Source organism: Pyrus communis, chromosome 1 (assembly GCF_963583255.1).
Source record: "Pyrus communis chromosome 1, drPyrComm1.1, whole genome shotgun sequence".
Lineage (NCBI taxonomy): Eukaryota > Viridiplantae > Streptophyta > Magnoliopsida > Rosales > Rosaceae > Pyrus > Pyrus communis.
Genome location: NC_084803.1, coordinates 30,454,853 through 30,466,411, shown reverse-complemented (window position 1 = coordinate 30,466,411; position 11,559 = coordinate 30,454,853). Strand labels below are relative to the sequence as shown.

The 11,559-nt window shown below is 38.6% G+C and overlaps 1 protein-coding gene and 1 non-coding gene across 2 annotated transcripts; one reads left to right on the top strand and one right to left on the bottom strand.

Annotated features, from left to right (window-relative positions):
* Window positions 1-789: 789 nt before the first annotated feature.
* Window positions 790-3,885, bottom strand: LOC137725751 (uncharacterized; the record flags this gene model as incomplete). The annotated part of the gene is made up of 5 exons (XM_068464532.1): window positions 3,799-3,885; window positions 2,745-2,832; window positions 1,827-2,021; window positions 1,263-1,625; window positions 790-1,016 (listed from the first exon to the last, which is right to left on the bottom strand). Coding segments are annotated over exons 1-5 (960 nt in total), but the record flags the coding sequence as incomplete, so codon positions are not given.
* A 1,011-nt stretch (window positions 3,886-4,896) lies between these two features.
* On the top strand, window positions 4,897-5,007 carry LOC137720584 (small nucleolar RNA R71). The gene has a single exon (XR_011066549.1). It is a non-coding gene; the product is annotated as a small nucleolar RNA R71 (small nucleolar RNA).
* Window positions 5,008-11,559: the final 6,552 nt, after the last annotated feature.

Genomic DNA, 11,559 nt, shown 5'->3' with positions numbered 1-11,559 from the left:
CCCAAACCTATCCTAAACATTGTCCTCGATGTTTAAAATTGTATGCAATGTAAGTAGGCAAAGAATATGGAATGGTAACAACAAAAACACAACATAAAGAAAGAACACAAACCACACTAGGTTGCCTCCTAGTAAGCGCTTTATTTAATGTCTAGGCAAGACATGGTAGCTTGCTCATGGTGTTGTAAATTCAAGAACATCCACGACTTGATACACTTGCTCTTCCTCCCCTTTATCCAAGTATGGTTTCAAACGCTGCCCATTGACTTTAAAAGAGGTGCCATTCTTAATGTTCTCTATCTCCACAGCTCCGTGGGGAAATGTTTGTAATACTTTGAATGGTCCCACCCACCTAGACTTCAATTTTCCTAGAAAAAGTCTCAAACGTGAGTCAAACAAAAGTACTTTCATACCTTGGTGAAACTCCTTCCTTAGGATGGCCTTGTCATGATAGAGCTTAGTCCGTTCCTTGTAGATTTTGGCATTCTCATATGCTTCATTTCTAAGCTCTTCCAACTCATTAAGTTGGAGCTTCCTTGCTATTCCAGCATCCTTGTAATCAAAGTTGAACTTCTTGATGGCCCAATATGCACGGTGTTCAAGCTCCATTGGCAAATGACACGCTTTCCCAAACACAAGGCGATAAGGACTCATGCCAATGGGGGTCTTGTATGCTGTTCTATATGCCCATAGTGCGTCATTCAACCTCAATGACCAATCCTTCCTTGTAGGGCTCACAGTCTTCATCAAAATGTTCTTGATCTCCCTATTGCTAATCTCCACTTGTCCTGAGGTTTGAGGATGGTACGGGGTTGCCACTTTGTGGTTGATGTTGTACTTCTTCATTAAGGATTCAAAGGGTTTGTTGCAGAAATGGCTGCCACCATCACTAATAATAGCTCTTGGGGTTCCAAACCTACAAAAAATCACATCTTTAAGAAAATTCAACACAACCTTATGATCATTAGTTCTTGTAGCAATGGCTTCAACCCATTTGGATACGTAATCCACTGCCACTAATATGTATAAGTAGCCAAAAGAGGATGGAAATGGTCCCATGAAATCGATTCCCCAAACATCAAAGAGTTCCACCACCAAAATGTTGTTCAATGGCATCTCATTTCTTCGGCTAATGTTCCCCATTTTCTGGCACCTATCACACTTAGAGCAAAAATCAAAAGCATCTTTGAATAAAGTAGGCCAAAAGAAACCAGATTGTAAAACTTTTAGAGATGTCTTTTTGGCACCAAAATGGCCTCCACATGCCAATGTGTGGCTAAATGTTAGGATGCTTTGTTGCTCACTCTCTGGGACACATCTCCTAATGATTTGATCAGGGCAGTATTTAAACAAATATGGTTCGTCCCAAACGTAGTGCTTCACCATGGCAAGGAACTTCTTTCTTTCCTGAAAAGAAAGGTCATTTCTCATTATACCACAGGCAAGATAATTCACAAAGTCCGCATACCATGGTTCTTTTTCTTGAACAACAAAGAGTTGTTCATCTGGAAATGATTCATTTAGGGGCAAAGGTTGTCCCACTCCATGGTTTTCATTAAGCCTGGACAAATGGTCAGCCACAACATTATCACTCCCCTTCTTATCTCGAATTGCCAAGTCAAACTCTTGTAGTAAGAGTATCCATCTAATCAAGCGTGGTTTAGCATCCTTCTTTGTCATCAAATACCTAATGGCTGCATGATCAGAAAACACAATAACTTTAGATCCCACAAGATATGACCTAAACTTTTCTAAGGCAAAAACAACAGCAAGCAACTCCTTTTCAGTTGTGGAATAGTTAAGTTGAGCATCATGCAGAGTCCTGCTTGCATAATATATCACATGTGGAAGCTTGTTCACCCTTTGCCCTAAAACTGCACCAACAGCATAGTCAGAGGCATCACACATTAATTCAAAAGGTAACGACCAATCTGGTGCCATAATAATAGGGGCCGAGGTTAGTTCATTTTTCAAAGTATTGAATGCATCCATACAAGCCTTATCAAAATGAAATACAACATCTTTAGCTAACAGATTGCATAATGGACGAGTGATCATTGAAAAGTTCTTAATGAAACGACGATAAAAACCCGCATGGCCCAAAAAACTTCTTACTCCCTTCACAGTGGTGGGGGCTACCATATTGGTGATGACGTCAATTTTGGCTTTGTCTACCTCCATTCCTTTGCTAGAGATTACATGCCCCAACACAATTCCTTGTTTCACCATAAATTGGCACTTTTCCCAATTGAGAACCAAATTTGTTTCCTGACATCTTTGAAGTACTAACGATAGATGGTTAAGACATTCATCAAAAGAGGAACCAAAAACTGAGAAGTCATCCATAAATACCTCAATGAACCTTTCTACCATGTCAGAAAAGATGGCCAACATGCATCTTTGGAATGTTGCTGGAGCATTGCAAAGTCCAAAAGGCATTCTACGGTATGCAAATGTGCCAAAGGGGCAAGTAAAGGTTGTTTTCTCTTGATCCTCCGGAGCGATTGCAATTTGATTGTAACCTGAGTAACCATCAAGAAAACAATAGTGTGAGTAACCCGCCAATCTCTCAAGCATTTGATCTATGAAAGGCATAGGAAAGTAATCTTTTCTAGTGCTAGAATTCAACTTCCTGTAATCGGTGCAAACACGCCAACTGGCCGTGGGCTTGGTGGTCACAAGCTCATTGTTTTCATTCCTCATCACAGTGATTCCCACCTTCTTAGGCACCACCTGAATAGCACTCACCCATTTGCTATCAGAAATGGGATATATGATCCCCACATCTAACAATTTCAACACCTCATTCCTAACAACTTCCTTCATGTGTGGATTGAGTCTTCTTTGTGGTTCACGGGTTGATTTTGCTCCTTCCTCCAAAAGGATCCTATGCATGCACATGGTAGGGTTTATTCCCTTGATATCTGCAATAGACCAACCAAAAACAGATTTGAACTCTTTTAACACCCTAATTAGTTTATCTTCTTCATTTGGGGTGAGATCAGAAGCTATGATAATTGGAAGAGTTTCAAATTCAGCTAGATATGCATATTTTAGATGTGGTGGAAGTGGTTTAAGTTCAAGTTTTGGTGCTTTAACAGTAGAAGGAGTTAGATGTGACATTGATGATTCTAAAGGCTCAAAACGAGGTGAAACATTGAAAGGATACAATGCTAATGCTTCCAAAGCAGCTACTTCTTCCATGAGTGCATCTTCCTCATCAAACTCATCTTGAGATTGACTCAAAACAGTTTGCAATGGTTCATTCGATTGTGCCTGCAAGAACTTAGAGAATACAAGTGAATCAAGCACATCAATGGCATAACAATCAAGAGATGACGAAGGATGAGAAAGAGATTCAAACACTTTGAATTGAACTGTCTCTCCTAACACTGTCATAGTGAGGAGTCCATTTTGCACATCAATGATGGTCTTGGCCGTGGCCATGAAAGGTCTCCCAAGCAATATTGGCAACTCACGATCATGTATAGGAGCTTCTTCCATGTCCAACACTACAAAATCTGCAGGCAAGATTAGTTTATCAACTTGAACTAGAATATCTTCTACTATACCTCTTGGATATTTCACGGATCTGTCTGCAAGTTGTAATGAAATGGTGGTGGCTTTCAAATCTCCCAAACCTAGTTGAAGGTACACTGAATAAGGCATTAAGTTGATGCTAGCACCCAAATCAAGCATTGCCTTCTCTACTTTCTTATCCCCTATGGTGATGTTGATAAAGAAACTTCCTGGATCCTTGAGCTTTGGTGGAAGTTTTCTTTGCAAAACTGCACTCACATTTTCAGACACCACAACCTTCTCATGTGGTCCATACTTCCTTTTGTAACTGTTTAACTCATTGAAGAACTTCCCATATGCCGGCATGTTCCTAATGACATCAAGCAAAGGTAAGTTAACATTCACTTTGCTTAGTATATCAAAAATTTCTTTGAATGACTTATCCTGCTTGCTCTTGGCAAGTCTTCCAGGGAATGGTATTGGTGGAGTGTATGGTTTCTCGGCCTTGTGAAGATTTGGTGCTTCTAGTGAGGAAGTGGTATGGCTTGGTCCCTCAATTGATTTCTCATTGTCTCCTTGATTGACACCTGCATTCACATGATCATATTCATTAGTAACTTCATTGCCAACTCTATTATCAATAACCTTACCATTTCTAAGTGTAGTGATTGCTTTGGCTTGCTCTTGGTTCCTTTGGAGTATCACAGGTTGGCTTGGAAACTTCCCAACCTCTCTTTGGTTTAAGGCATCTGCAATCTGCCCCAATTGTGTCTCCATTTTGGTTAGGGCGGCTGAATGTTGTTGGAGTGTGCTATTTGTGGAATGCTGGAATTGCAAGGTGTTTTGGGCTAACAATTTAACCGTATCCTCAAGGGTAGTGGCAGGTTTTGGTTGGAAATTTTGGATTGGATTGTTGTTCTTCCATGAAAAATTGGGATGATCTCTCCAACTCGGGTTATATGTATTGGAATACATATCATTCCTTGGTCTTTGGTTGTAAGAATTCATGAGGTACACTTGTTCTTGAACATACTCGGGTAAGCTTCCCTAGATGGACATTGGTGAGTAGGATGGCTTGGTATGTTGCAAATGGCACACACTTCATTAGCTTTTGGCACCATGTTGAGCACGGATTCAAGCTTCCTTTCTAGGTTAGCTACCTGCAACAAAAGCTCATGATTAGAACTTGTTTCATAGACTCCAACTTTCTTACCCCTTAAATCTTTGTGTTGAGCATTAGACCCCAACATCTCATAAATGTTATATGATTCTTGAGCATTCTTTTTCTTCAATGTTCCACCTGCTGCATTATCCACAGTTGATTGACAATTTTGGGTTAGTCCATCATAGAAAATTTGCATTTGTAAATGAAAAGGTAACCCATGGTGTGGACATTGTATCAAGAGGCCTTTAAAACGCTCCCAACACTCATCGAAAGGTTCACCATCATCTTGTTTGAAGTTGAAGATTTGTCCCCTTAATGTGGCTGTCTTTTGAGTGGAAAAGAACTTCTCCAAGAACTTCTTAGCCACGGCATCCCATGTAGTGAGGGAACCTGGTGTTAGAGTCATCAACCAACTCTTGGCCTTATCTTTCAAGGTGTAAGGAAACACTCTCATCCTCAAATTCGCTTCACTCACTCCCTGCAAAGGTAAACCACTCACAACATTGTAAAACTCTTTAACATGAGCTAAAGGGTCTTCATTAGGTAAGCCATAAAATGAAGGAAACATATGGAAATGTGAAGATTTGAGATCATAGTTTCTAGCTTCTGTGGGCAGCAAGATGCATGAAGGTGAATTTGGTATGATTGGTTGAGCAAAGTCCTCCAAAGCTCGAAGTTCATCTTCGTTGCCCGCCATCTCTTCTTCTCTTTCCCAATTAAATTGCTCAGATTCTTTACTTGTTGAACTAGGTGAATTCCCTTCCTCTTCCTCACGGTTAAAGGATGAACTTGATGGCACAAAGTTGTCCAAAGTGTGGCCCTTTAATCTTTCAATTCTTTGGCCTAACTCAACAAGTTTATTTGACATATACTACCTGAAACAAAGTAACACAAGTGTGAATGAAAATCAAGAAGCAAACAACAATGAAAAGAACAAAAATAAACTTAAAAACGTTTGAAAAGACTCAAGGGATGTGGAACTAAACGCTTAGAACACTTAAACAATCCTAAAACCCAAAACAGCAACTAGAAGACTCAAAATTGCCTAAAAACCACTTTCTGGGCAGTTTTGAGCACCTACACTAATTTGGACGAAATTGGATGGAAACTTGAATCAAAACACTTATAAACACAAATCAAAACACTTTCTAACTAATTTGGACAAAACAAAGACTCAAAGGACTCAAAACAGATTCACAAGACTCAAAACAAGCTAAAAACTCTCAAAACTGCCTAAAAACACAAACTGGGCAGTTTTGACACTAAACTCAATTTTGGACGAAAATTAGGTTTGAGCTTGACTCAAAATGCTTCAAAACACAAGATAAGACAGATTCTAAGCCTAAAACTTAACAAAATATGGGGGAAATTGTATTTGGACGAAATGCAATTAAATGGACAGATTATAAAGAAAACAGATTGTAAAGCAAATTGATGTAAACCAATGGATAATGGAATGGCTAAGGTCTTCCTCTCTACTCACGAAATATATGCAACTTAAACCAACTTCCAGTTATCAATTCGACAATTTATGAACCTTGACACTAATCAAAATAGTAAACAAGCAAACAAGCAATTACAAGGGACTGAAATCAGTCCCCGGCAACGGCGCCATTTTTGTTGATGTATAATTCCTTCCTAATGCTAGAATATATTTAGTATAATGGCACAAGCAAGGGTGTCGAATCCGCAGGGACTAATTGGACCTATGTAACTACTTGTTTTGCAAGAACTCTAAGAATTGAATCAAACTAAACAAACTAGGCAGATTTGGAAATGAATCAAACTAGTCTAAATAGACAGATTTGTTGTTGTAAATTGAAAACATGAGAAAATAAAGTAAACTCAAATAAATGAATCAACAACTAATGTAATGGGATAGTATCAATGGAAATGAAGCTAGGGATTCGGTTTCACCATTGCTCAACTAAGTCTATGTTTGTCAATTTAGTTTATACTCATTCATCTACCTATTTCTTGAGTTTGTTTCACTTGGATATGATCAACCATATGATGTGTGGATTTGATCAAATGTCTCTAATCATGAACCTAATTGTGATGTGCAACTTTGGTTCATTATCAAGATTATGTAATGTACAAGAAACTTTCATAAAACCAAAGGGAATAACTCGGCAGGATGTGTGCTAAACACTCCCTTCATTCATTCACATATCTACCAAGATTATGCATGATGTGTGTTCTAATCTTGGCTACATAACTTTGTGATTAATTCAAATGATGATCAAACATTAAAATCAACACACTAAGTCACCATTAAAACAGAAAATGAAACAAGAAATAGATGGACAAACTGAGCATTCTAACTTGATTACATGGCAAACTTTGCAAGGCTACATCGAATCCCTAGAGAAAGATTAGTTACAATTCATGTTTACAGAATGTTTAACATAAAGGTACACAACATGAATGAACATAGAATGAAGTAGAAGGAACCCTTGAAGCAAAACTGATGTTGAATTCCTTGAAGAGTGTCTTCGGTGTTGGAGCTCCCAAATGTGTTTGTAAATGAGGGTGGAGGAACTTATGTCGAATGGTTTCTGTGAGTGGTGCATAAATGGAGAGAAACGGACAGTTTCTGTGAAAGGGAGAGAGTGTCGAATCAAATGGAATGGAGAGGGAGAATGAGAGTGAATGGTGGACAGAAAATTGGAGCAAGAATGGTGTCTCTCATCCAATGAATCCGAGAGAGCAATCTATCCCCCTTGGTGAATTTCTGAATGAGTCTAATGATGGGGAGACAAACAGATTGGATCTTGGCTTTGTTTAACTCAGATGGCAGAGCTTAAGTGATGGAAATGATTGTGTTTCTGAGATGGTAGACTCACGGCCTGGACATGATCTGCAAGGAAATGTTAATGTATTCAAAGAAGCACATGCTCTTGCTGCCACAAGTGAGTGGAACCTGCAAAGGTGACTTGGACCACCAGAAAATGCTTTGTAAAAATCTGGAAAGGAGAAGGGATCACACGGCATGGACTAAGAATGATTGATTTTCTGGAATAATGGGTGAATAACAAAAGGGAAAGGTGCAAGCATGGGTTTTATTTAATTGAAGTGCATGTGTATTTCTGCAAAGATGAAGTGCAGAAATGTAATGGAATGCACGGAATGGATGTGGATCATGCATGTGAAGATGTGGCTGAATGGATTAAGTAATGGAAATGGATGTTTTTGGCTCAAAAGGGAGTTGGAATGGCATGGGACGCACGGACTGGGTTGTGACATGCATATGAATGCATGTTTTGGTGTTGGAACCACATAGTTGACTTCAATGACTTTGCCTTGTTTAGAATCACCCAATATGGCCGAATTGCATTTCTTAACACTTCACATCTTTTCTGGAATGTTTTTACTTCATTTGCCTTCCCATTGATCCAATTTCTCCCTTGCTGCACACTAACACCAAATAATGTAAAATGCAACTAGTTTAATCCAAAACAATCACAAAGACACCAAATAAGGAAGATATAAATGCATGCAAAATGTGACTTATCAGAAGGAAGCAACTTATTAGTTGAAATTGGAATGGAAATTGGACTAGGGGACTTACCTTGGAGCCGTGGCAATGACTCTAGGGCTGCCACGGTCTCTATTACATCTTCATCAAAGGCCACGACATAATTGTTCATTTGTATGCCGTGGGTTGCTATGGTGCCATTCATGTGACCCTTCGTTTCTATGCCATTTGTAATGACCATTTCAAGTGCATCGCCATGTAATTGATCAAGGTGTGCCTGCGCGAAAGAATCAAGAATATCAATAGAGAAACATGAGTGATCATCTTTAGGAAATCTCATAGTTTCAGAAATATTAAAATCAATCACTTCCCCATCGAATTCCATTGTTAAAGTGCCTTTAAACACGTATATCTTAGTTCGGGCTGTCTTCATGAATGGCCTCCCAAGAAGAATCGGCAAGGATGGAGCATGGGTGGTTTCCTCCATTTCAAGGACATAGAAATCCGCCGGGAAGATCAAATTATTCACCTGCACTAAGACATCTTCCAATACGCCCTTTGGATAGGCATTAGATCTATCGGCCAACTGAATAATCACACCATCATTTTTCAATTCACCAAGGTTCATTGAAGCATAAATAGAGTATGGCATGACGTTAATTGAAGCTCCTAAGTCTAACATAGCATGTTCGAACTTAGTTTGACCAATAATACAAGGGATTGTAAAGCTACCTGGATCTTTGCACTTTGGTGGTAACTTTCTTTGTAAAACAGCGGAAACGTTCTCACTTACCCTTACTACCTCTTTATGTGATGCCCTCTTCCTTGTAGTGCACAATTCCTTTAAGAACTTAGCGTATTTGGGCACTTGCTTTATGGCATCTAGGAGCGGGATATTGACTTGAACTTTCCTAAACGTCTCAAGAATGTCCTTCTCATGCTCCTCCTTCTTTGTTTGCAAAAATCTGTGAGGAAAAGGCACGTTTAGTGGAATAGAACTGGACAAAGTCGAATTTGGACTTACCTTAGGCGTGTTGGACGGTTTTGGCACAATAGGGGGCTGCGGCAAAGTTTCTTTCACCCTTGCCGTGGCCTTCTTTGCTTGTTCCTCCTCTTCTTGCAGCAACATGTCCTCTTCTTGACTTGTTTTGGATGGCCTTGAGGTGGTTCCGACCTCCTTACCACTTCTCAACATGATTGCCTTGGCAGATTCGCACCCTCCCCTTGGATTGACAATGGTTGAGCTAGGGAGCTTGCCTTTGTCTCGGAATTGTCCTACAAATTCCGCAATCTGCCCAATTTGTTTCTCCAAGTGATCCACCCTTTTGTCTTGGTTTTTGATGCGAGATTTACTTGACACTCAAATTAAACCCTCGTTTGACAATTGTAGTAGAATGGATAAGTGAGGGATCGTTCTGGACCGGGGATTAGGAGGGATTGTTAATCACTTGGATTTGACTCAAAAAAAACGTAAAAACACAAAATAAATGTATTTCTAACTAATCTAACACTTTAAAATAAATGGGGGATTGGTTTTGGACGAAATTAAACTAAAATAGAAACTTGGAAACAAAACAGATTGTACAAACGAAATTGATGGAATAGAATGAAGAAAAAACTAGTTAGAGGGTTCCTTATCCACACATGAACATAAGCATATAATTTGACTCCCAGTTATGACTTCAACAAACGATGAATGACAATGCTCCAAGTTAATTAGGTCCGCTTAAATTAACCGTCAGATTTCCCTAGATTCATTGGATTGAATGGGATACGCATTACAACCAAATTATTCCTAATCAAAGTCTCTCACATGGAATACGCATGATAGAGACATTCAACAAAGATCATTAAGTTCAACGGAAATCATAAACATTGACTAGGCATTCATAACTATGGAATACGCATGTTAATCCAGCCTAGGGTTTACTAAACACAATCGTGACTAGCGATTTTTACTACTCATGAATATAAGTTCATAACGATTAGGTGAAATTCCCTTATATCCTAGCATCAAGTCTTAGGCATGCAAATTAAGTGTCGACCCTCAACCCACATACATAAACAAGTTCTTAATCAAAACAGAAAAGTAACCCACATCTAAAGTTCATGAATTCATAACTGGAGTAAATCAAATCATAACCAACATATGTCCATGGCTTCAAATTCGCCTCTAACTAAAAAGAAATTAGTTTCACATGTTTAACATAATTGAATAACAAGTTAAATTAAACATGAAAACAGAAACAAGAAAAGAAAGAACAAATGGATGGAAAGTTAGCTACGGGGTTCATCTCCACATATGTTATACTTGCATAATAAAACGATTTCCAATTGCATTTCAACAAATCATTAATTCTCAACGCCCCGGGTCAATTAGGTCCGCTTAAATTAACCGTCAAGTTTTCCTTAAGTTAATGAATTGGATGGGTTAGCGCAACGCAATTCACAACATTCTCCAAAAGTCCTTTACGTGAAAAGCACAATAAAGATACAATCAAAGATCATTAAGCATCATGAAAACTTTAAGTGTTGACGAGGCATTCGTTACTATGGAATACGCATGAAACTTATGCCAAGAATTTATTTAACGCGATTGTTTATAAGCAACCTCCACTACTTGTGAATATAAGTTCGTAACTATTAGGTGAAACTCACTTATATTCTAGCGTCATATTGATGCATGAAAATTAAGCGCGCATTCTTAATAAACATTCATAAATAAGTTATCAATCAAACGGTTAAACAAATTGAACCACAACTTATGAAACGCAATTAGAATTAATCAAATCAAAATGCAAGCATAAACATATATTTCGAATCACCCCCTAGCTAAAGGGGGTTTAGTTTATTATAACTTTGAAATCAAAGAAATACCTAAACATTCCAACAACTCAAACTTGAATTGTATGAACGTTTAGGCACTCTTCTCTTCCATTCCTCATACGTACAAACAAAGAGAATTGAATTTAAACATTGAAATCAAAGAAACACCTAAACATTCCAACAACTCAAACTTGAATTGTATGAACGTTTAGGCACTCTTCTCTTCCTCGTTGTTGTAGCACAAGGTCTAAGGATAGTTTGATGGTGTGAATGGTTTGGGGAGTGGTGTTTGGATTAATAGGGAAATGGAAAAATGGTGTTTGGATTACAAGGGAACTCACGGCAAAGAGAAGGAATGGAAGTGTTTTGGTATGTACAATGGAATGGAAGTGTTGTGTGTGAGATGTGAATGAAAATGAGATGTGAATGAATGAATGAATGCAAGGGTATTTATAGGAGTAGTGGAGGGAACATATGGCTATGTCATTTGTAGGTGAAGTAGGTGGATGTTGTAGGTGAAGTAGGTGGATGTTGTAGGTGAAGTGGATGTTGTAGGTGAAGTAGGTGGATG